Source organism: Musca domestica, unplaced genomic scaffold (genome assembly GCF_030504385.1).
Source record: "Musca domestica strain aabys unplaced genomic scaffold, Musca_domestica.polishedcontigs.V.1.1 12, whole genome shotgun sequence".
In the NCBI taxonomy this organism is placed as follows: Eukaryota; Metazoa; Arthropoda; class Insecta; order Diptera; family Muscidae; genus Musca; species Musca domestica.
The window spans coordinates 2,529,055-2,555,569 of NW_026712155.1; the positions used below are offsets into that span (position 1 = coordinate 2,529,055).

At 36.1% G+C, this 26,515-nt stretch overlaps 1 protein-coding gene across 10 annotated transcripts in view; it reads left to right on the plus strand.

Moving 5' to 3' along the window:
* LOC101893371 (proteoglycan 4) overlaps nucleotides 1–26,515 on the plus strand; it is a 107,314-nt gene that overhangs the window by 42,890 nt on the left and 37,909 nt on the right. For all 10 annotated transcript variants that reach the window (XM_059118077.1, XM_059118069.1, XM_059118070.1 and 7 more), the window contains exons 3-5: nucleotides 10,725–10,830; nucleotides 12,984–13,111; nucleotides 21,116–21,232. In XM_059118077.1, the coding sequence (XP_058974060.1) occupies nucleotides 10,725–10,830; nucleotides 12,984–13,111; nucleotides 21,116–21,232 (351 nt within the window). The remainder of the gene's footprint in view (nucleotides 1–10,724; nucleotides 10,831–12,983; nucleotides 13,112–21,115; nucleotides 21,233–26,515) is intronic.

Genomic DNA, 26,515 nt, shown 5'->3' on the forward strand with positions numbered 1-26,515 from the left:
TGACCTCATCGTTTGGTGTACCTTCGTAAATCATAAAAACAACAAAGGACAATTTCTCAGCGAGCAGTACAAGGCAGTGCGAAGAACTCAAATGAACAGCTCTAAACGATTATGGGTGCCAATACAGCCCAACCTCCTCCCCAATCGGCAATTGGCTGGCTGGCAAACGATTGCCGCTGCACTACTAATGACATTTATAGTATTTATATTGATTTTCATTTGTCGAATGGTTGGCGTTTCTTTTTTTTTTTTTGATAATGGCATAGTGGGATACCAAATCATAAAAATCGAGTAAACAAACAAATATTCCAATAAAAATATTTGATGATGACTTGCTTTGTTGGAGTGATTTATTGGTGGAGGAATTTATGATTTACTCGAATGCAAGGATGCATTTGTGTTAAAACAAATTCGCTCATTCGATTAAAGCAAAATATGTCGACCATCGTTTTTTGGACCATATACAGGGTGTGATAAAAAGAAAACTGCAACAAAGTCAAGCGCCATAATTTTTACATTTTTTTCATTTTATTGAATGAAAGCAAAAAATGTCGGAAACAGCATCAAATTTTAGAATAAGTTTAGATTTGTACGAATTTGTCACCTTTGACACGAATTATGGCCCTCAAACGGTCAATGAAACCGTCACACGCTGCCCGAATGTTGCTGCGCGGTATTTTAGCCCATTACCGGCGAAGCGCTTCTTTGAGGTGATCGACACTTTGGTATTTTTTAGTCCACAACTTGCTTTCAAATATACTCCAGTCATAATAGTCCAACGGATTGGTATCCGGAGATTTTGGTGGCCATTCTGTGCTGGAAATGAAGCGAAAAACCTCATTTTGTAACCATTCTTGGGTGGCGCGTGCAGAGTGCGATGGTGCTCTGTTGGAATGTCCAAGGCCAGCGGCCAAAATGTTTGCGTGCCCAAGGCTTTAATACACCCTCCAGAATATTTCCGTGATAATATTTGGCATTTATTCTGATGCCACGGTCGATTAATATGAGCGGAGAGCGACCATCGGCTGTTATGGCGGCCCACAGCATCACCATGGCCGCCGCTTGAGTTCTGGTGGCCAAGCGAAGGTGCACATTTTCAGCTGATCTCTTTGGCAGGTAAACACGATAATTTTGTTTGCTTACAAACTGCTGGACAACGAATGTTTTCTCATCGGAGAAAACCAAATTCGGCAGTTCACCACTTTCGGCCAAGCGAAGCTACTTTTTAGCTCTTTTAATTCTATTTATTTTCTGTTGCTGTGTAAGTTCTTGCACTTTTTGGAGTTTCAATGGCTTTACCCCGAGCTCATTTTCCAATATTTGCCGAATGGAATATTGCGCTATGTTCAGCTCACGAGCCATTTTTCGTACACTGCGACGCGGGTTTCGATCAAGTCGCTTCTTTACTTTTCGAACCATTTCTGCTGGTGTTGCTGTTTTCTTCCATCTACGTTACCGTCCACGGTAACGACCAATGGTACGAGCCACAAAAGATTTATTCACATTTAAATACTTTAGTGCTCTAACGATAGCCACTTGTGGTTTTTCAGCCAAATATAAAGAAATCACACTATCACGCTTGAATTCCTTCTCGAATAACTTTTTTTTCTGGAAAATTCCCACCAAAATGCTTTTGTACGCTCGTAAAAAATATAATGAGCTGTCACTAGAATAATTTTAACAGCTGTAGGACGAATGGCTTAGAATTTTTTTTTGGAAAAGTTTAACTTCATTATCCACACGGTCTTACCGGTATTTGTAGTTGAAAGTGGAACACGTTTGAGTTACATAAAAATGTTTTCTTTACCCAATGGTGAAGGGCATTAAAAGATCGGCCCGGCCGAACTTATGGTTTTTTACTTGTTTTTTAACACTTTCTCTTACATTTCTAAAATATAAAATACAGTTATTTAAGTTTATTACCATTCTTCTCTCGACCTTTAAATTGTACTTAGAATACTTTTTAAAGAAAAACTTCCCATTTTCATTTCCAGTAAATTAATTAAAAATTCAACATATTCTTTTTTTTGTGAAAACTGCAATTCTAGTATAGCTCCGACAGTTATAGTTCAGTGTCATTAAAAATTTCCAAGAAATTGCATGTCCTGAGCGAATTAAATACAATTCTAAAACATATTTGTTGCTATAATAAACCAATTAAAGTTTATTAACAAATCTGTACACATGTGAGCCGTTCTGCTTGGGTAGATAAAGAGAAAATTCGGGAAATATTAAGAAGAGTGTTCTCAAGGGAAATATTAGAATGTAAAATTTATTTGCGTAGTAGTTTTACATTCGTGCTTAACTCAAAAGAAATCCTTTCCATTTGAAATACCCAATTGTTATCGAATATTAATTACCAATATTACATTGTCGTCATCAAACCAAATACTAATCCATAATAATAAAAAAAATCATTTCGAATCGATTTCATTCCCGTGGTTATTTGTTTTCATTTCCACATCCATTTTAATTTTCTTCACATCCGCCCAAGGTCCTTCTCTCACTTTGCCATTCATGTGCATTACAGTGTAACCACACACACACACACACACATACCCATAGTCATGCTCACAGACACAGAAATACAAGTATTTCGTAATTAATACTTAGTGTCCTTCATGACCACTTTGTTGGATGGTCTCGGGAGAAGTGTGTTATAATAAAAAAACGAACAACTCACACACATGTAAATGCTCTCTTTTATTCCAATAAAACAGGCAATCATCAACAATCATAACTCTCGGCATACGAATTCTATGATTGAGGTTATATTTGAATGTGAATGTCGAATGACGACTCAGCATTTTATACATGACTAGAGAAATCGAAACTGTGAAGGATAGCAAATTGTTTTGTTATCTAAATGTGTTTAAGATTTTGTGAAGTTAAACAATGGCAGTTCAATTATTATAAGATATGTACAAAAAATATTTCTGTCTTTGAGCTGTTTTGCGAGAGAAGCTACTTCAAATTTACTTATTAACTCAAATAAGAAAATACACCATATAAGAAAGTTACAATTGATTATAGAAATAATAATGCTAGGGAAATCCATAATACATAAACTCCATGCCATTTTTATAAATGAGGGAGTAGAAAATTAGTATTATTTGAAAAAATCTTCTTCGATTTACTTTTAGATTTTAAAGTTAATTTCAAATGAAACTTTTTACAAGAAACTGACTTTATGTATGTAGATATATTTGTATTTAGCTTTATATATATTTTAAACTGTAAAAGAAGGTTTACTGATTGTCCCATCAAAACCCAGATGAAAAGGCTAAGTTTAGAAAGAACCGCTCTGTACTTTTCTATATCTGAAGCAATCGGTCAAAGACAAAATGTTCAAGGAAATTAGTTTTTTATAAAACTAGATTGACACGAAAAACTAACCACATTCGGACACGTCAGCGTAATAGAAGGTCAAAAATAAGAACACGTGTCACGCCTTATTTCCGCATAACTTGCACTTTCGTGGTTATGGATCAAAAGAGATCATTTTTGCCATATCGTCCAAGCCGTTATAAATTTAGATTTGGAGTTGTAGCTCCTGCCGTAAAGAATATAAATCGCTGACACATAAACTCCATGTTTATACCCTCCGCCATTCTGTGGAGGGTATATTAACTTTGACATTCGGTTTATAACTCCTCGAAATACTCATTCCAGACCCAACAAAGTATATCCAGGGTGAGATGAAAAAACTGCAACCAAGTTCTGACTGCTGTCATTTCTAAGCCACTCCTCCGACAGATATTAAATAATTCCAGTGAAAGCTTATTATATTATTTAGAAGCATAAAAAAGCATTTTGGTGAGAATTTCCAAAAAAAAAAAAAAAAAAATCTTCGTGGTGGAATTCTAGCGTGATTTCTTTATTTTTGGCTGGAAAATCACAAGTGATTATCGTTGGAGCACTCCAGCATTTAAAAGGGAATAAAGCTTTTGTGTCTCGTACCATCGCTCGTTACCGTGATACTGGTAGCGTAGCCCGACGTCAAGGAAGTGGACGGAAGAAAACAGCAACATCAGCAGAAATGGTTCGAAAAGTAAAGAAGCGACTTGATTGAAACCCGCGTCGCAGTGGCCGATAAATGGCTCGTAAGCTGAACATATCGCTTTATTCCATTCAGCATATATTAAAAAATGAGCTCGGGGTAAAGCCATTGAAATTCCAAAAAGTGTAAGAACTTACACTGCAACAGAAAGAACATAGACTCAAAAGGGCTAAAGGGTTTCCTCCGATGAGAAAACATTCGTTGTACAGCAGTTTGTGAACAAACAAAGTGATCGTGTTTACTTGCCAAAGAGGTCAGCTGAAAATGTGCACCTTCGCTTGGCCACAAGGACTAAAGCGCCGGCCATGGTGATGGTGTGGGCCGCCATAACAGCCGATGGTCGCTCTCCGCTTGTACTAATCGACCGTGGCATCAGAATAAATGCCGAATATTATCGCGAACATATTCTGGATGGATGTTTGGCGCAGACCTTGAACATTCCAACAGGACTCAGCTCCATCGCACTCAGCACGTACCACCCAGGAATGGTTACAAAATAAGTTTCCTCGCTTCATTTCCAGCGCACAATGGCCACCAAAATCTCCGGATACCAATCTGTTGAACTATTGTGCCTGGAGTATTTTGGAAATCAAGGTTGGCACTAAAAAATGCCAAAGTGTCGATCATCTCAAGCAAGCGCTTCGCCGGGAATGGGCCAAAATACTGCAGAGCAACATTCGGGCAGCGTGAGATGGTTTCTTTGCCGTTTGAAGACCGCAATTCTTGCTAAGGGGGAGCAATGACTTAAAAACTAAAAAAGTGCTCGGCAAGAGGAGAATTTGCTCGATTTTTAACGAATTTTGCTCCCACTATAGATCGGGAAAATATGCTTACTCCTACTCGGGCGACATCGAAAAATTGAGCTTGCCCGATTTTTTCTGCTCGTATTGAAGTGAGTTCCACTTTTTGTACTATTCGAGCGAGTTTTTCGGACGTCTGGAGAGAAGATCGAGCGTGCCCCATCACTTGAACTTTCTTGGTTATGGACCAAAATCATTTTTATCAGACTCATATCTTTATCAAAGACATAAATACTTAAAAAATTGACAAAACTAATTTTATGTGCAAACTTTGTAAATTCCAATATATGTATCACTGCTATGTCAGGTGCGAAAATGAACAATGTCGATCCACTCCATCATGTACCTTTCACACAAAGGGTAAACATTTGGAATATTTATAACTCGTGTAAAATGAGAGAAAAGAGTCTGATGGACATCCATTCCAATATTTTTATTAGAACAATTTCCGTTGTGAAGATGATAGATATCGGCCCAATCCTATGGTACCTTCCCCACAAAAGGGTCAACAGAACATTTTCCCTAGGACATTTTATCGATTTTGTTGAAAGAATCCATTAAACTTCTTCATAAGAAGATTATTGTGTTTTCCCCCTTAAAACCGCAAATGGACGTTATTTCCGCTTTTGTAATCACTTTTCTTTGTCGACATTCAAAAAAGGGGGACTTGAAGTGGTCATTTACTCTTCAACATGTACCATTTTGCTGGCAACTTATATTTACAAATATTCCATCAGTTTCGATGTAAACATAGCCGATGCATGAGATTTTTATAAACCTCGTTTAAATTTTTATTACAAAAAAGAAAAAAAAGTTCTCCCCTTGTTTTTGCAATACTTTAGAACATATCAGTCATTCAAAGGCCTGGGGCTTGCAAAAAAAAAAAAAAAAAAAAAAAAACGGCAGTCGTCTTCCTATATTGATTATCATTCGGTATTTTTCTTTTAAAGTTTCCTTTTTGAAATGTTTCCACAAAAAGTGAGGATATTCCACTATTTAAAGAGGTTAGTGGTTATTGTTGTTGTTTTCTTTTTCTTCAGTCATTGTTTTTCTGTTTCTGTTCTATTCTATTCTGAGCCAGGCAAGGAAGTGTCTGTTCATGTAGAGTATTACAAAATATAAATAAAAGGATATAGGATAGGATTTAAAATAGCATTGCATTGCATTGTGTGTGACAAAATAGAAATGACACACAGACCAAGCCAATGGACAGACAATCGAGCAGACATTTATTCATTCATTCCATGATATTTCCAACCATTTGTTGGTGTGAGTATTCGTGTGAGTATGTTTTGAGGAAAGTTTCTGGTGAATTCCTTGTGCGACGCCCTTTGATAGTTTGCCAAATAACTTGGGGGCAAGAAATCGTCTTTTCTCCCAGTTTTTTCTTTCGTTTTTTGTTTTTCACATATTGTGTGATTTTTTCCTTGCTCTCTTCTGTCTTTCATTGGCCCTGCCGTCTGTGAGTGCTGTGCAATAGAAAGAAAATCGAAATAAATGGAAGTAGTCAAAGAACAGTTGTGTGAAGAGATTTTCTCTCGAAAGGGTTGACAGGGACTTTTCACTTAAATCAACAATAATTGATGACAAGACAAAGACTTTTCGAGTCATCCTGAAAAAGGAAAAAAAAGAAAACACCCAAAAAAAAAAATCCTGATGTAAGTGATTTATCACTCCTCCCTCCGATCACATGAAAATTATGAAATATTTTTACCTTTCAGCAAACCGTCGATGTGCAATCAAAGAACTGTTAATAATTTCACTTTAATCGAATCGAATTGGATTGGATTGAATTGATTTGTTGTGTGTTAACACCACGGCGATGGGGTAAACTCCGCCAGTAACACCATGGCCCACAAAAACGTGTGGGTGTAACGTTATTTATGCAATAAATTATTCAGGCAGCGAAGTAGGTGAAGTACTTACAGCTAAACTTAATTGCGTTTATTATTAACACAGCTTTGTTAGTTAACATGGTTAAAATATTGAGGAAGAGAGAGAGAGAGAGAAAAGAAAGGGGAGTAAGTCACGCAACTTTTACGTGTAGTTACAGCCAAAGAAAATTGTGTTTTGCAACGTTACCGCAATACCCATTGGCGTTTGAGAGTTTGGGTGTAGTTAGCTATTTCTCGAAATGGTTAAATTTAACCGTACGTTATTAAATAAATGGTTAAGTTGAGGTTAGAACATATTTATTATTTTTTTTAATAACATTAAATGGTAAAATAGAGATTCTTATACTGCTACCAGAGTATTTATGATTTGCAATGTCACAACCCATTCAAAAAAATCGTATTTAAGTCCTACCAAATTTAGAAAAATACTAGGTCAAGTGATATTATAATAATAATTTGTAAAAAACCTTATCTCAACTCTATATATCAATTTCGTGCATTGCATTCAACTACCACATTCAGTATTTAGTATTTTTCGTGCCACTAGAAACCTGTACAACAAATTTCGGAATATATCTAAAATGTAATTTTGTACTTTTCTTGCATTTTAAATATAAATTTTCAAAAAGTCTTTCGTATTTCACCTTTAAACTCAATAATATTATAATAATAATATAGTTGCCCGTCTCCATGGAGAGTGAACCTCATTTAGGGTTTTACCCATACCTTAACAACAATGCCGTCCAATTAAACACTAAATCCCAGCTTTAATGTCTTCTCTCGCCTTTTCACACCAAATACGTTTCTTTATAATCCATGTATATCCATGTCCATGTATATTTGATGGGAGAAATCCTTCTTATTTTACACCTACATACCAGCACTGACCCATTTGCAAATTATCAGGATCTAATCTTTTAAATCATGCTAGAAACCTCCATAGGACATTGGACGTTTCCTTTACACAATGTGTTTCATGAAGTAGCTATTAATATCCATTTAGTGCAAGGTACATTTTTGTACGAATAAAGATTATCCTTTTAGCCCAATACGACGAGAACAAGAGTATTCAGTACTTTTGTTGTTTTTGTAACAGTGAAAATGGACTGTTAATCCGCTTCTTCTTCGACGTCCAGGTTTAGGCATTCTACTAACTTTATGGGCTGTAGCCAGAGATCCTCTGTACGGAGTTGGGTGGACTTGGCTGGACAATTGAATAAATGCAGCGTATTGTCCTGGTTTGGATGGGTTGTGGACTTCGAGGATGGCATTCATACTGTAATTATTAACTACGTCTGCAACTGCATTAGTATGAATGCTATTCAGACCCGCTTGATATGCTCAATGCTCAAGAGGCTCTCTCTATCTTATATCGCTAGACCTATCTCTCTAGATCATGCATGGTCATGACACGTCTGGGTGGGATAGCTCTGTCCACCATATGGTGATTAGGATGACTCCCACGATAACATCCAAGCAGGTACTGCAACGAAATCATATGATTATGCTGACGTAAGGAAAGAACCTTCGTCTCTTCATGTAAATAGTCCACAGGAGTCTTGAGGAGACACCCTGTTGCAGTTCTCAGGGCGGCAGGTCTAAATACATTTCCACTGCGTTGCACTCGAATTCGCTGACCACACTGGAGCCGCATAGCTAACCACAGACCGAACTATAGCTTTGTAAGAGGTCAACAATATTTACTTATCCGCCACCCTCAGTGCCTATAGAAGAAGGCGGCAAGCTCCGCGAGATAGCTGTTCACCCTGTCATCAACTACAAAATCCGACATCATGATCGTAGAGACATCCGCATATGTTAAGATTTCGATGCAGTCTGGATGCCGCGGAATTCCGGAAATGTAGAGGTTAAACAGTTTCCGAGATATCACACCACCTTGGGGGACTTCCTGTATCACTTCACGAGGCTCGCACTTCTTGTTCCGAAATTCCACGTACAACTGGCGTCCACACATATAATTGACTATCCAACGCTTCAAACTTGGCCGGAGGGTGGTATTCTCAACGTCCTCGAACAGCGTAGCATGGTTGACCGTATCAAAGGCCATAATTTAACGACTACATTTGGTATTTTCAAGATTTTAATTTTTTTTTTTCAATTTTTAACGGATTTTATTTTTTTGAAAAGTGCCAAATTCGTTCCAATTGGTGGAGGTTATAAAAAGTTCGGCCTCGCCGAATTTAGACCTGTTTTTTACTTGTTTTGTATTAAGATAAATCCCCAGATTTTGTATGGCCTTTCATGCCAGTACTATCAGATTTAAGAAATTTTGTTCGCTTACAGTTATAAAAATTAATAAGTCTTTGCCAACTACAATTTTCAGATTCTTGTAGGTCGATGTTATTTATTTTAAATTTTGAGTTAAAAATTTTAACAGTAGATGCATGTTGCCTCTCAAATTCTACATTAATTGGAGGTTTCGCCACAAAGTTGTTTGTTATTTCTAAAGGTCCCAAGGCAAATTATTGAATGAGCGATTTCTGTTAAACCTCATTGGGATGGATTCTAGTTTTAAAGCGATATTTTCCCAAAAATTCATCTTTGCATGACCTTGCTACACAAATTCGTAGAATCTTATCAAACACTGTAATTCTCGAAATTAATTCGAAGTCATAACAGTTATTTCACTTATATTTATTTATGTACGAATATCCTCGTTAATATTTCCTTGAGTTATTTCTGCGTAATTTTATGTAATTGCTGTCGATTGTTTATCCAAATGGCTTTGGCTTCTTCGTATCATTCGTTTTCTGTCTGGCAACCACCTTCGCAAGTAAAGCATATCCAAAAATATATTTCTTTTGGCCTCCCATTGTTGTGGCAACAAAACGTCCTCCTCTGATTATTGCGTAGCTGCCACTTCGCATTAAAATTGTAATCTGCTTAATGATTATGTGTGGCATTATGTGTCTGTATGTGTGTGTGTGAGTGCGAGTGTGGAAGGAAAGCATTTTTAATGAATTAACGTTATTAAATAATATTTGTTCGCATTACCGGGAATTTTTTATTGTTAAATGTGAAGTTCAAGGTTAACACTTTTTATGCGGGCAATTATTGGAAAGAGAGAAGAAATACAAAGAAATGAAAGCGTGTGTAATAAATTTTCAAGGAATGGGGTGTTAGTAGATTTTCAAACCATTTGAGATCTTAAGCAATGATTTTTCTTCTTTCGACAAAGAATATTATTGTTCACATAAAGTGTTGGATTTGTATGTTTTTTAGTCATAAAAATTATATGTTTTTCCAAAATCTCCTTCAAGTTTTCTTTACTCACCATAATGTAATAAATCCGATTTTTGGCATCATTTATTTATAACTTTTGTTATAATATCACCCCTCCACCTCTGGAAAATTTTTCCTTGTGCAATTATTTTGCAATTGAAAAGTTTTTTTTTTCTCGTCCAAAGTTATCTCCTAATGACGCCATGGCTTGGTGTTGAATTGCTAGGAATTGATAGCTGTATGCAACGTCTTTGAAAGACCAACAAATGGGGGAAGTGTAAAACCAACTTGGAAACTTATAATGAATGGCCTTTAGTTTTTGTAGCCCACAATTATTTGGAGTCTTCCAAGTCAAATACAAAAGGAAAACCTTAACTTTTCGACCCTTGGCTCCCTTGACTCCCTTGGCTTTTTTCTAGCTGAAATTACACTGAAGACATGACTAAGACGAATACACATTTAATACCGGCAAAGGAAATGTCCTTTCATACATCAACACCACAGCCATCGGCACAGACGGTGCTCTTGTGAACAAAGAAGTTTTCTGCTTTCTTTTTTCCTCACCTTGTTTTTTGTTGGTTGTTGTTGAGTACGGCGATGGCTGTTGGTTGGTGTGTCCATGAAAGATTGTTTTGTTTTGAAAGAAACGAATAAAAATAGATTTATATTTCATTGCTTTTTTGTTTTTTCTTCTTCTTTTTCGTTTCATATGACCGGATCCAACAGCTCCACTCGGAGTATAGGAGCACTTATCGTTGGCATGAGTTCACTGGTAATTCAAGGCCAGAAGTGGTACGGCGAGCACCAGCGCCAAATCCAAGTCAATTTGTGGGTAAGTTCAAGATCATCCATTGTCCATTTTCATTAATATCGAATTAGATAATCTGACGGAAGACGCTGCTGTTGGCTGTCGGGAGCTACGTGTATTTTGAGGATTGTTTCATATACGAGTATAAGTACAGCATATACCATAGAGAATATCGCAAATGTCATTCATAATTTTCATTTCAAATGTAAAAATAACATGGTGGAACGTTTTGAGGAAAATCACTGCCTCGGGGTTGGGTAAATGTGTAAAATGAAGTGTTTTTATTATAGTCTAAATGCCTAAAAATACATTTCGTCAAAATTTGGTTCCAAATTTGAAATCCAAAACAATTCCAATATACTGGGTGAGATAACAAACTGCAACAACGTAAAACGCCATAATTTCTACATTAAAAAAAAAATATTGAATGAAAACAAAAAAGTCGAGAATAGCATAGATTTGTTCGAATTGGTCACCTTTGGCACGAATTATGGCCTGCAAACGGCCAATGAAACCGTCACACGCTGCCCAAATGTTGCTCTGCGGTATTTTGGCTCATTCTTGGCGATGCGCTTGCTTGAGATGATCGACACTTTAGTATTTTTAGTGCCAAAATACTACAGACACAAAAGTCTAACAAATTGGTATCCGGAGATCCATTGTGCGCTGGAAATGAAGTGAGGAACCTCATTTTGTAACTATTCTTGTGTGGCGCGTGCTGCGTGCGATCGTGCTCCGCTCCTGCTGGAATGTCCAAAGTCTGCTGCCAAAATGTTTGCGTGCCCAAGGCTTTAATACGACCTCCAGAATATTTTAGCGATAATATTCGGCATTTATTCTGATGCCACGGTCAATTAATACGGGCGGAGATCGACCATCGGCTGTTATGGCGGCCCACACCATCACCATGGCCGGCGCTTGAGTTCTGGTGGCCAACCGAAGGTGCACATTTTCAACTGACCTCTTCGGCAAGTAAACACGATCATTTTGTTTATTTACAAACTGCTGGACAACGAATGTTTTCTCATCGGAGAAAACCAAATTCGGCAGTTTACCACTTTCGGCCAAGCGAAACAACTCTATAGCTCTTTTAAGCCTATTTTCTCTCTGTTGCGGTGTAAGTTCTTGCACTTTTTTGAATTTCAATGGCTTTACCCCGAGCTCATTTTACAATATTTGCCGAATGGAATATTGAGATATGTTCAGCTCACTAGCCATTTTTCGGCCACTGCTACGCGGATTTCGATCAAGTCGATTTTCTACTTTTCGAACCATTTCTGCTGATGTTGCTGTTTTCTTCCGTGCACCCCCTTGACGTCGGGCTACGCTAGCAGTATCACGGTAACGAGCGATGGTACGAGACACAAAAGATTTATTCACATTTAAATGCTGGAGTGCTCTAACGATAGCCACTTGCGGTTTTCCAGCCAAATATAAAGAAATCACGCTATCACGCTTGAAATCTATCACGAATAACTTTTTTCTGGAAAATTCTCACCAAAATGCTTTTGTTCGCTTGTAAACAATAAAATGAGCTGTCACTGGAATAATTTTAACAGCTGTAGGACGAGTGGCTTAGAAATGACAGCAGTCAGAAGTTGGTTGCAGTTTTTTCATCTCATCCTGTGTTTTTTCTAATAAATCAAAACACAAAGGAAATTGCCAAAAAATTTGGCATTTCAACCAAATTTTTCCATTACCCTTTACTTTTCACTTCCACAAATAAGTAAACATGCCTAATGTTAGTTCGGACTGCCTAATGTTAATTATATGGCATTTCCCATGCATAAGTACAGTAATAACTCATAACATTTCCCCCGTCCCCTTCAGAAGTATTGCAAAAATCGAAATTTTATATCTTAGCTTTACCGAAAACTTACTTCACTGAACCACATTATTACAGAAACATCATGACAGCCTCCCCTGGGAGTCCCTCAATAACCCCTTGCGGTGGGTTCTACTGTCCCTCAAACCCCATTAATATGTAAATTGATTGATTCATGTCTCCTATGTAGGAATATGTGTTTTACGGCAAATAAAATACGCGTGTGTCTTTGGTACTAAGAGTGTGTGTACCATTTTCAGTACCTGCGATGACATTTATCCCTTGCCATTTATTGTGTGTTTCCATGTTTTTATTATTCTCCCCTTTTTTCCCGCTCCGTTTCTCATTTCAGGTACAACGAATGAGCCACCATTACCACGCAGAAAAAAATGCCCCGAATTGGCCTACAAATCGCACGAGTTCATTATAGGTTCCGAATACACAGATGCGCGTAACAATGCCGCCAACCGCATGCCCAGAGTAAGTATTTCCATCCATTTGTTCGTAGATAATTAAATAGGCCTAGTACTTGTGGGTCCATTCACTCAAACTATTGTCAGGCAGAGGCATGTTAGTTACACTGGCCATCATTTGCATAGGTGTACAATGTTGAATAGTTGGCAAAAAGGGTTTGACGTTAATTGAAATACCATGAGAAATTTTATTAGCTCAATGGCAATTTGTTAGTCAAAATTTATGCTAGACCAGGAATGATAACAGGATGGGAAACCGATGCCGCGGTATTGTTCCATTTGTTTTAAATCTAGTATGTAATTTTTTGAAAGATTTAGCAGGGTCCGCCACATAACTATTTTTTTGAAAAAGTATAAAAAACGAATAACTCTATATTTTCTCAAACATTTTTTATAGATTTTTATATCTCTCATATGACCTTCTGATTTGAAACTTTTAACGGTTTAAGAAACATTTGCTAGAAATTTTCAATAGGTAAAAAAACTTACAGAGAATTTGGCTGTTTCCAAAGTGCTTGAGGTCTTAGCCACATTTTCCAGCCAAAGTGGTTATAATTCAATGTTTTGACGTCTTAATGCATATCAAACCAGGAAGGAAAGGTCATAAATCGAGCGGGACCTACTATATGATATCTTACACCAATTTGAAAAAAAATCTATTGAATTTGGGCTGAGCAATAGCCGTAAAATGAATAATGAAGATGCATATCGAAGCTATATAAAAATCTAAACCGATCTCCATAAAATTTGGCAGAGGTATTTTCGAGCAGTATCTGATGCCCGGTGTCAAATATCATTGTTGTGGAGTACATATTACGCTTTCAAGGGACTTAAAACACCAAATCGGATGAAACATATTTATGGGAGCTATATCTGAACCGATTTTCACCAAAATTTGAAACACATTCTTTTAAGCTTAATTCCGTCGGAAGTGCAAAATTAAATCCATTTTGTGCACAAATACCTGAAATCGGATAAATATATATATGGAACCTATGTCCAAATGTATTTCTGAGATGTATCTGATATCTGGTACCAAAGATTATTGTTGTGGAATGCATATTACGCATATATATATACATATGTATATATGGGAGCTATAGCTATATCTGAAACGATTTTCAAATTTGAAGTACTTGTTCCTAGGATGAATTCAGTAGGAATTCCCAAAATTCAGTCCATTTGGGCTGATATTAGTCATTTGGTGTACAAAAAACCTGATATGGAACAAAGATATATTTCGAAACTATAACAAAACCAGATCCGAATTTGACATAGGTATTTTTAAGGTATAAGGTAGGTATTTTTAAATATCATTCTTGTGGAGTGCATATTACGCATGTGACGAACTTAAAATCCCCAAGCGAATGCAACATATATATGGGAGCTATAGCTATATCAGAACCGGTTTTCTTCAAATTTGTTGTATTTGCTTCTAAACTGAGTTTGGTCGGATGTAGCAAAATTCATTTCACATGGACTGATTTTGGCCATTTGGATAACAATTAACCCAAAATCGGTTGAAGATATATATGGGAGCTACATCTAAACTTGAACCGGTTCTCACCAATTTCAATAGGGTTCGTCCTTGGGCCAAACAAATATTGTTTGGAAAATTTCATTTCAATAAATGTGACCTACATTTTGTTCACAAGAATACATTGACAGACGGATTGACATGAATAAATGGACTCATAAAGTGATTCAATAAAGATCCTCAAAAGCAGCTATGTGTCTATCTCCCTTTCTTTTCCATGTTACAAACAAATGCCCCAAGACATAATACACTTGCCACTAATTGGTGTAGGGTATAAAAATTTCAATACAGACACTACTTTTTAATAGCTTTCATATAAGGAACTATCATAAATACGTACACGTTTCTGTTGGATCACATTTTACCGTTTAAATAAAAAATGTTTTTGGTTTTGGATGCAAAAAGCTCCTTGGAAAAGTTGTTTTTATTGGGTTTATGGTTCAAATCAAAATTACATGAAATAATAATAAAAATAACAATTCTCAATTGTTTACCTATGGGAACTACTTACAAAATAATCCACTCAACATACTTTTGATTAGGTTACTAAATTTCTTGTTATCTAAGAATTTTATCTTCTGGTGTTTTCCGAAGAAAGCCGCAAATAGTCAAAATTAAAACAACACTTATTTAAATTTACAACAATGTCTAATTCCACTGACAATGTGACGTTCTTATCAACAGCATCGCCAGCATGCTCTGTCACTATCTTGGCTGGCATTGTTGTTTTCTTAACAAATTTAAATATTTTGCAAAAGCAAAGAAACGGCACATTATTCAGTCATTCAACCATCCAGCAGCCTTCTGCACACATTCAACAACAACAGCAGCAACAACAATTCGTTTATCCTTCATCAGAGCCTGCTCATCATCATCATCTATTCAGCCCGACGTTTGCCTCACTCACACTCATACTGGCTCACACTACGTCACTCTCACTGATTGTAAGATGAGATTTTTAATGTATTGCGGCTTTAAAAATGAGTGTCTGTCGTCATCGCAACACGAACAATGCGACAGTATGACTGTGTCTCTCGGTATTTTCTCTGTAAATTTCTGAGAGTTGTCTCTGTATATTTTGTATTGAATGGAATGTTGAGCTGTTGATTTTATTTGTTGCTATTTTTTTAAATTCATAATCCAGTTGCTACAGCTACAGATGTGACAGTTTTCACTTTATTTTAAAGAAGTACCCTGTGCTGGTGTACTTTCTATATCAAACCATATGTAACTTTCACAAGGGTAAAAAATCTAAGTGAGAGCCATGATTTTCCAATTTCAATGTATACATTTTGATTCTATAACGGACAAATGTTTTGAATGTCTACTCCGGTAAAAATATGTTTCATAATCATAATCTAACAGAGCTGACATTTTTGTAGGGATTTCACTGATTTTCATTGATTTAATGTACATGAAAATATTCAGAAATATATATTTGAGAGTCCATATCTATAATTTTTGAAATTTTTTGCCGATTTCGAAATACTGCTGTTATGCACCTAATAAATTTATGTTATGTCGTCAGCCACTTATTGCTCGATCAAAATATCAAACGGCAACATGAATTTTGTCCAATATTTATAGTCTTATGTCTTTGGCAATACACCGCGAAAAGTAAAAAATAACACTGCTGTGAAAATTATCCATACATTTATTCATATTTGAAAAAATTGATAATTTTTTATCTGATTTTTCAGTAACCGCTCCGCTCAGAGACCACCTGGTCAATTGCGTTCATCTTAAAGTGCCGATAGAAGAAAGAAAGGAGTTGGGGGAATAAGGAAAGTTATTTGTAGAAATGAAGAATAATAGAGGCAATCCAGGGCCAAAATTTTGCCGTGTCGTCTTCTGGCTATTTGAAGAATGACTGTAGGGTCAGTGTTAGAGAATGAAGACAGATCGTGTGACAGTTACTCCCCCACTAACCAGTATCTCACGTTAATAACAGATTCTAAAATAATCAAAATCATCGCTGTTCCATTTCCATTCCACACTGCAGTGACCCATGATGATGACCACCACAAGTTTTAGATCACGTTTCTACAAGGACAATAGAGGACAGAGAATATATGCCAGATTCTCTTGGAGATATGACATCGCCTTTCATCTAGCCATTTTTGTTGAGCTATATCAAAGTAGTGTCTCTGAATTAAGGTTTTTTTAACCGAGTTCTCAACTTCAATGACAGCTGATTCCGTATTCAACCAAGTCAATTCATCTGCAGCCTCATTGTCTGGAATTTGGCAATGACCTGGAAACCAACAGAGGTTGTTGGACAACCCAGTATTTTCTAAGGCTTTCCTGCCTTGGTCTAAATTTAACCCAAGCTAACAATCATTGGAAGAATATTTTTATTAATTCTGGGATTTGGTTACATAATTATGGCTCAATTAGGCACGATGTTTGACAATTTAATTACCCCCTACAATACCTCCTTTCTTGAAGGGTACTAATGTTTCGACCTGAATGAACTTTATGCCACTCTTACTTGCTTTTATTTAAATTTTTTTTAACTTATGATTTATTTCTGTTGCTTCATATTGTCATATTTTTGTTGTTATTGTTGCTTTTTTACTTTTCCCCTCATTGTTTCGGTTTTTTCAGTGTCTTTTTTAGTTGTTGGCAATTCAAGAACTGTTTTCTTTTTTTGCATTCATTCTTAAAGAATGCATCTCATTTTACTGGAAAAGTCTGGGTTTCTTTATTTAGTTTTGTTTTTCTGTTTGCATTTCATTTCATTTCATTGTTATTGTTATTATTGTTGGTGTTGTTGTTTTATTATTTATGAAGAGAGTGTTATTTTGGCTTGAGGTCTTTTCAACTGCAGCAAAGCTGTCAAATACAACAACAAAAACAGGAAACACACAAAAGTTTGAATGAGACATTATACCTGGCATCATCGTCATGGCATCCTCATTATTATCAGTATCAACATCAGCTCTACCTGCCGGAATGAAGTTTTGAAAAGAATTTTGAATGTCGCAAACAAGTAACTAAAGGAGGTGTTGTTGTTTTCTTTTTTCGACATTTCAAATGAATGTAATTTGTGCAAGATTTTAATTTTAATTTAATTATGCATGTAAATGTGTATGCAGATATTTTAAATGAGCGTTACTGACATTACTTTGTTAGCTTAAGGTTAAGGGGTTTTCCTTGCTTGTGCTAATTGGAAGGGGGGAAGTATCTAATGTGGGAACGAGTAGTTGTAGTTTTAGTAAATACAAAATGTAGAGATCTTTAATGGGGTCTTCGCACTAGTGTTGTGTCAATCTAGTTCGATCGAACGAACTAGTTTCGTAGACTCCGGTCGTTCGTAGGAAACTCTGCGTATGAGTGATATAAAATATATGAAAACACTCATACGTTTATGAATTTGTGTACTGAACTATGAACTGGAGTGACCCAACTCTACTTCGCACTTTTAACCAGTGATACTGAGGTCTTAAATAAAAAAATCTTCATCACGGCGAGTGAGAAAATCTCATCATTGATAACTAAATGTCTGAGTTTTTCGGTGTAGTAAAGGTTTTTTGTGGATCCACTCAATATTTATTTTATTAGAGTTGCGCTATATCGATTTACTTCAAGGTCGTATAGTCAATTGTTCAATTATATACCAGAAAAGAAGGTTCCTATTACGAACCCTAAACAAAGAGTAAAACATAATTCTGTTGAAAAATGTCACTAAAAGCATCAAAATAACGAATATTTGGAGGAACCCTTATAAGGGGGCTTCACGAAGACGTGCATTTGTATGGGCAATCTGTCATAAGAAGTAGCGCCCAATACGAATTCCAAATTCCAAAAATTTAAATAATTATTTCAAAAGGTGTTGCAAAAATCGTCAAAATACTCAATATAGTGAGGTACAAAAAATGGACCTGTATAGTCAATTTTCTTGGAAGATAGACCGAAGTACATTATATTACAAACTCCAAATTTGAGGCAATTCCGGTGAAAAACGTGGGGGTGTAGTTATATAGGGCCTACACTAAACCGTGGACATGAATAGGCACTTATCTGCCAGCGTAGGTGGTGCCTATTACGAAATGGAAATAACAAGTTTTGAATAATTCTGTTGAAAAATGTGACTAGTATTATCAAAATACCGAATATTGAGCGTACCGTTTATAGGGGCTATACAAAGGACATTTACAGGAGATTTTCTCTCTTAGGAGGTAGTAACTATTACGAATTTTAAACAATTTCCGTGAAAATTGTGACACAAATGATCAAAAATCAGAAATAGGTACAGTTATATGGGATCTATGTGGCTCGAATCAAGAAAATGTCAAATGTCGGGTGTGGTAAAACCCTATTTATGATGATATGTGATATGTGGCCTAATACAAATTTATTTGAAGGTTCCGTCGTATGGGGACTATAGAAAAACGTGGATATATATATATATATATATATTGACAATGCTCCACCAGAGGTAAAACCCATTAAAAACCTTAAACACCAAATTTGGAAAAATTTCGTGAAAAATCGTGGCTAAAATGATCAAAATACCAAATATCGAATGGCACAGTTATATAACGAAAAAGTGGACAGAAATATCCCATTTTTAATACCAACCATCCTAGGTGCAATACAAACTATTGTCCCAAAATTTAAAAAGGTTTGAATCAAATCATTTGGGATGTATGTTGATTTCAACAGACGAACGGACAGACGGCTGACAGTTTCTGCAATATTAAAATATTTACTAGCTTTTTGATAATTTTCCCAATTTTAGTACGAATTTCCAAACACACTGATCACTTAGAGTGATCTAAATATTTAATTTCTGATTTCTAGGCTTAGCCAAAAATTACTACCGCTATATTTTAGTACTTTTCGTTCCAAAATAATACCATTGATACAATGTTTCGTACCTTTTGTGACTTTTCGTTAAGTTCATTTCACGTCCTATCGAATCTTTTCGAGTCAAAAGCAATCACCTTCAAATATTTTAGAATTCTTAATTCTTATTTTGACAAAATTGGTATTTTTAAAGGCCTGGATACCCTTCTAGATGAAGTAGCTGAAATTTAATATTTAAAATCCTTCATAGTAAGAACGCATTCCAGCAAAAGTCGATCATTGTATAAATATTGGTTTTAAATACCTATTTAAATACCTATAGCATCATCAAACGGTATCTCCCGATTTTAAGTATTTGTAAGGTCTTATTATCTAACCAAAAAATCTAAAAATTGCTCAGATTTTCTAAATCCAAATAATCGTTCTGCATAGAATTTTTCAATACTCCCCTACTATTTGCTTTTGAAAGGTTTTGACACAATTTTTAACCAATTTGGGTGTTTGTCGAATTATAAATGTTCTTTATTGGATATTGAATGTAAATCATATTTGGGGGTTCTGGAGCATCACTCGTTTAGTGGTAGCCTCAAATTTTTATGATTTTAATACCCAGATATTTTGTTTCCTCGTCGGGGGTAAAAAATCGTATATGTGAACGTAATGCCTTTTTTATGTGCTTCCATTGCTGGAATGGAAAGGTCAGATTTTTCTACTTTAGTGACTTTGTTGTTTTGGAAAACTTTAATACAAATTGTTTATAATATTTTTCTAAAAAAGTTTACAATTAAAAAAAAACTTAGTTTCATGTAAAAACAAAACAACATTGTTTTTGTTCACTGTAGGATAACAAAATATTTAAGCCAATGTGTACCTGAATAACAGCACATGGCCATATTCATGTGTGTGTTTGTGTATTTATTATTTCATTATTGTTTATGGGGGGTACCGAGAAGTTAAATAAAAACGAATGGGTCGACTTACGTGCCCCCCATAATTTGTTATTCGGTTCGGTGGCTTTTAGGTTTGTCTCATTATACCGGGCATGTCAGGCATCTCTACAGTGGCCCCAAGCCTACTTACACACATACATATACACATATCTTTGTGTTTATTGCCCATCATGGCATAAAGACACGTCCGTATAGGACACCACATCAACTGGGTGCGTGCCTGCCTCCGACACACATACACACACACAAGGCCTCTCTCATCCATAAATTTGCCTTTTCATAAACAGAATTGGAATTTCTGTTGATGTTCGTAATTTGTTGTGTTTCGTTTTTTTTTATTTCTGTGAATATGAAATTTATGCCTTGTTAACGCTTAAAGGACATGGCTTTTTTAAAATGAGCAAAAAAAGTTGAAGCCGGGCTTTTTTCCAGTTTTGCTTTATATTGTAAATTTAAATGCCTGCCATACTTAACATTTGGATGGCTGGCTTTTTCTCTCTTTAATTTTTATTTTCATTTCATGTGAAAAGGCTAATTTTGAAAAATAAAAAGAAAAAAGTTGAAAATGCCAAATGCGACTGTACACATATGTGTGAGTGTGTGGATGTGTGTGTTGGAGGACGACATGCATGCATGATGTTTCCTTTTCATATAATGATGTTAATGTGAATTTTTATCCTTTTTTATTTTGTTTTTCTCCCCCCATCTACAGTCGGAAGAACGAAATGGCACACCTTCGCGCCGCAGCAAATCTGAGGGTCCCCCAGCTGTGCCCAACGGACGGGCGTTTGCTATCCCAACGGAAGTGGATGGACCGGAAACTAAACAGGTATGTTAACGTACAATCGTTGCGTTCGCCCCATAAAAGTGCGAACGAAGCCAAAACCCAAAACTATTTACAAGAAAAACAAAAAACAAACTCGTACACTACCCAAGTATACAACTGTGTAAGTGTGTGTATGTTTCAGTGAGTGTGCGTTAGACAGAAATACATATTAAAATATTCCGTTTTACCCATCATTGATATCCCCCAAAGTATATCCTGTTCATTGTTTTTTCTTTAGTTCCTCTTCTTCATCTTTGAATTCGAAGAACCCATTTGCTTGCTTGGTGAAGACGACCATTTCGGATCTTGAAGTTTAGCAGAAATTATGTAAATTGTTATTGGGAAAATAAAGGCGGGAGAAGAAGGGGGAAGGGTAGCAATGAATTTCCAATGCAAATTAGTTTATCCCTTTTATTGGCTATCCTGACCTTTGGTCGCAGCAAAAATTGGATTTTATTTCTGCCAAAGATAAAATTACTTATATTTTTGGGAAAAAACACGAAGGATGTAATTTTGAATAATTTGGAAGCCTAATTGACATAGGTGAGTTTATAAAGTTTATCACGAAAATTTTGACCTTAAAGAAGAATTTTGATGTACAGACGGTAAGACAGTAAGTGCATATCGAATGGTATCGTTATAAAGCCAGGAGAGTATTTTAGCCGTACTCATTGTGATCTCTTTGCAAGGGAAAGGGTTGAAAATCCACCCAAAAGGAGTGTTCAAAACCCACCTGATAGGAGTCTTTGGAGGGAACTAGTCGCCCTTCAGCTAGTCTCTTTAGGCGATCCAAAAGCAAACTGTTAGACGTCCTTTAGGGAGAGCTTATGGGTTGTAAAAAGTTGTACTTTTTACACGTCAGCGAGGGTGTGGTTTAAGACAAAGGAAACTTCTAAATGATCTTTACACATCGGTATTGTGGAATGGAAAACATTGAAGAAGGACTAATTTAAAGAGTATTACTGTTCTTATAATAAACTACAAGGGGACATTGCAGATCATCCAGAGAAATATTTGTAATCATTTTGCAGGATAAACCTAGAAAGAAAAAAACCAGTGCATACGACTGAGCTTAGATACAGTCGCAGCTAGGTTGAAGTCAAGCAACTACAAATCTCCTTGATGATATTCAGGTAATGAATTATGACCCAACGTATCCGAGCTGAGCTTGGCTGGTTTATATCCGCCTAAATGTATTCGAGCCGATAGAGTTGACTTCATGACATTGTAATAATAGTTGTCGGTTTCTTGGTTGTCGGTTGGATAATAGAAGCTTTTACGTATTTGGGCTAACATAATTTCATTGAAGATACTCGATTCAATCTACTTCGGTTGGGGTCGGTTTAACGTATTCGGGTTAATGTAATAAGTGTAAAAGTAGTCGGCGTGTATGTATGGATAGCGCCCGGCTCGACTTTTAATTTTTCGGTCGTCTCAACGTATCCTGACGTTATAGGTTGTTGAATGATAGTCGGCTATCAGATGCACACGGTGATGATGAAATAGACTCAATGATTTTCGGGTAGTAGTGGTCGGGTTAACGTTAGTCAGCACGATTATATTTGGGTTATGGTGATTGTTTCCTATCCATGCAGTTGTTCTGATGGTATTCAAGTCTTGTCGGTCCGATCGACAAATTGTAGAATGATTTCGGGTGCTGTCCGTTGTACATATTGGGGCTTTTGAAGTCTGATTTAGTACTCGGGTAATACCATTCGTCTCCATGCCACTTGCTTTTCGGTTCGAATGGTTTTTGGATGAATGTAGTCGGCAACGGAAATACTAGGACACTCATGAGATGAAAGTTTTGAAAAAAGCGAAGAATCGCCGAAGCAGACCAATCGTAAATTCCCTAAGAGTAGACAAAGTTGACGAATCACAGACGGGAATCGCTTGTCGAAGGTTTCGGCCAGGTTCGGCAAAACATTGTATGACTGCGGACGCTGTCTCCCATTTACTTTATCACTCCAGGACTCGAGGTCTATGACCATAATAGCTTAATTTTATATTTACCTGACAAGGTAGAGAGAATGAGAATTATTTCCCCATTCTGAACAAATAATTCTCAAACATACCAGTGAACGTCGAATCAGAATGTCGTTTTAAACCAGAATATACGTATGGGTGGGGGTTAATACAGTTGGTTTTTTATTAAGGTGGTTCACCAAATATGGTTATTAGGGTGGTTTAGCATTTCCTAGGAACATTTAATGATGGTACACATCTTCAGACATGGTAAGTCTTTCATGACCTGCAGGGAGTTTTGTTCAAGGTCTTCAGAGAGGTATTTTAATGAACTACGTAAAGAGGTCTTAATTAAGGAGCTGTAGACGATTTAAAGACAGCGCAAAGAAACTGTTTTAAGGGAGTCTCAATGGGTCACTCGGTCGAAGCTCTGACGGATGAACTGTAGTCTTTATAAAAAATCTTAGGATAGTGTTTATAAACCATCCGTTAGGAGCCTGCAAGACCGCTTAAGGAGGAGACTATAACAATATGATGAAAAAGATTCGGACGACCCAAGAGAGGCTTAGTAAAAGACTAAGGGGTTCTAAAGAATTATTTTAGACAATATGAGACCGTTTCCTAGGGTGCCTCAAATAAATCTTTTTGAGCAGTCCAAAGATTAGTCTTCTTGGACGACTTTGAAGGAAAAATCCTCTAAAGGAGTTCACAGTCTGAAGGAGTTTTCATAGCCAATTTTAAGAAGAAGTCAATCAAGTGTCTCTTTGTAGAATTTTAATAAAAATCTCTACACATCCTCACATATTTATACGTTTCCAATAACAATTTACGCAAGTTAAAATATTATTTCTAAAATAGCTTTGAGTTTTGCATTAAAAAACCCAAGGGTCTGAAAAGAATTACAGAATAAGACATGATGCATGCATGGAAAGCTAGAATAACCATGAAGCCTTGTTTCGAAGCAAGTATTTATTGATTTTGTCTTGTTTCAATTTTATTGGATTTTTCACAATTTTCTTTCTCACACTCTTAGATTTTCTTGTTTTTTTTTTATTTATTTTCTTTTTCTATTTTGTAAAGTAAAGAAGTAGTTTCGCCGCATTACTTGTTTGAATCACCTCCTCCATTGCCCTCTTGTTATTTTCTTTTTCTCTCTCTCTCTCTCTCTCCAACAATTGATGTTCGCCTATGTGTTGTATGTAATATTTATCGATTAAGAGTATCGAACATGTTCTTCTTGTGTACATAAGTATGAGTGTAGCGTCTAAGAAGTGTAGTATCTAAGTATGTTTAAAGCGTTTTTCTTTACAGTTGGTTTTGTTGTGTTTATTTTTTTTTTTGTATCCGTCATGTATTTTGTATTTATAGGATGTCTGTTCTCTATGTGGCTGATTATAGATTATAAGGGGCTTATAATTTTCAAGTGGTTTGCTGGTGCGTTCGTCCGTCCGCCACAACTTATGAGCCGCTAGCCCTCTTTGAGGTTTTTAGTTTTTGCAATCTCTTTAATGTCTGGCTAAAAAAGAAGAATGAGAAGAAGAAGAAAAAAAAAACAAATAAATCCAAGCACTACAATGTTGGGCGAGGTTTGTGTTTTCATACCACTTGTCCCAGCCACTTGCAAATGCCTTGTAATGTGAAATTGTTGTCAATTTGTAGAATATTACAATATAATGTAAGGTTGTACACATGTTGGTGTGTTCCAAACATTTGCTACTCTTTTACGGCTCTGCACATGGCAACATCGAAGACGAAGACATTGCCATCAATCTTTCCAGCTTTTCACATCCTTGTGTGTGCATGCCACAGCCAATCGTTGCAGCCGGCTGCTTGTCAAACCAAATACTTGACCGAGATGTTTGTTAATGTCGACAAGCCTCGACACAGAAAGAGTAGAAAAAAAAATTAAACCCAAAATGAAAATAAAATGTCCATTTGTCACATCTGACATTAGGCTCGATTACAGACGGCTGGATAATTTAATGAGAATTTATTGTTTTGTATATTGAAAACAGTTCAGCTGCTGTTTGTGTGTGTGTATGAAGCTGCATTCAATCCACATTTCCTCTTTCAATCGAATAAATCACAGATTGCAAGTGGAAGGGACACTTGATGGCCGCTTGTAAATTGAGTGACAGTTTAGAATGATGAGGTAATGGAAGATGTAATAATTTTAGATGTTTCAAGAAACACAATAAATTTAGCTGTCATTTACAGCTACATAATTTGATTGTCGTAATAAATAAGTCTTAAATGGAGTTGTAGTTTAGAGGGATGGACATTTGTATGGCGACATGGATTGCGTTGTATTTGAAGGGAAATAAAATACGATTATTTTGATGGTGGCATGGGGAGACATATTGCTTGTAATTCATTTCAAGAAAAAAAATTAAGGATGGTTGTTTTTTGATAAAGAGCCAAAAATCCAACCTTGGTTTGACAATACAAATGATAGCGGAATAGTGCTGTCTATCGTATACATAATATTATTTGTAATTCTTAAGTATACGTATAGAGTGCTTGATGCGAATAAAAATATATGAAAACAATGTTTTGAATGTTCATGAAGATTTGTTCAACCCATGTATTTTGATACAAAAACATATAGAGAAATATTGGTCAGATGTTAGATTCGGCTTTAATGTCATGCCTCCGCCTTGTGTCTCTTATTTTTCGCCGACTCTGAGACATAGCAAGTATATTATGAATCATAAATGTAACAGCGCGGTAAGTTTTTAGGGGAACTGCCGTTAAATTAAAATCCCATATTTTAATCACGTTTTTCAGTGGCCTAATTTGTCCAACCGATTTTTAGTGATTCAAAAATCTTAAGTACTTATGGGTGACTAGAAGAAAGTGCTTGGAAGTATTTGTAGACTGACCAGTTTGGAACACACCGGGAAACTTTTGTATGTCTTTAAGGGATTAGAGGAAGTCTATGTGGACGGTCTGAAAGAAAATATAAAGAAAACCATTGTAGACCGGTTGTAGCAAGTATTTTAAGGCAACCTTTGGTTATATAAGTAAAAAACATTAAGTACGTCCGGGCCGATCTTTTTATACTATCCTCCTTTGGGAAAATAAAATATTTTAATGTAAAAGTATCTAATTGCAAACGTGTTCCACTTTATACTACAAATACCAGTAAGATAGTTCGGATAATGCTGTTAAATGAAGCCGTTGTATGGGGGCCATATCAAACGGGAACTTTTATAGACTTCAAGTATTGAAATCCAAATCTTTTACCAAAAATACCAAATTTCAAACAATTTCGTGGGCAAATGTGAGTAGGATTTTCAAAATATCGAGTATCGGTGAGTG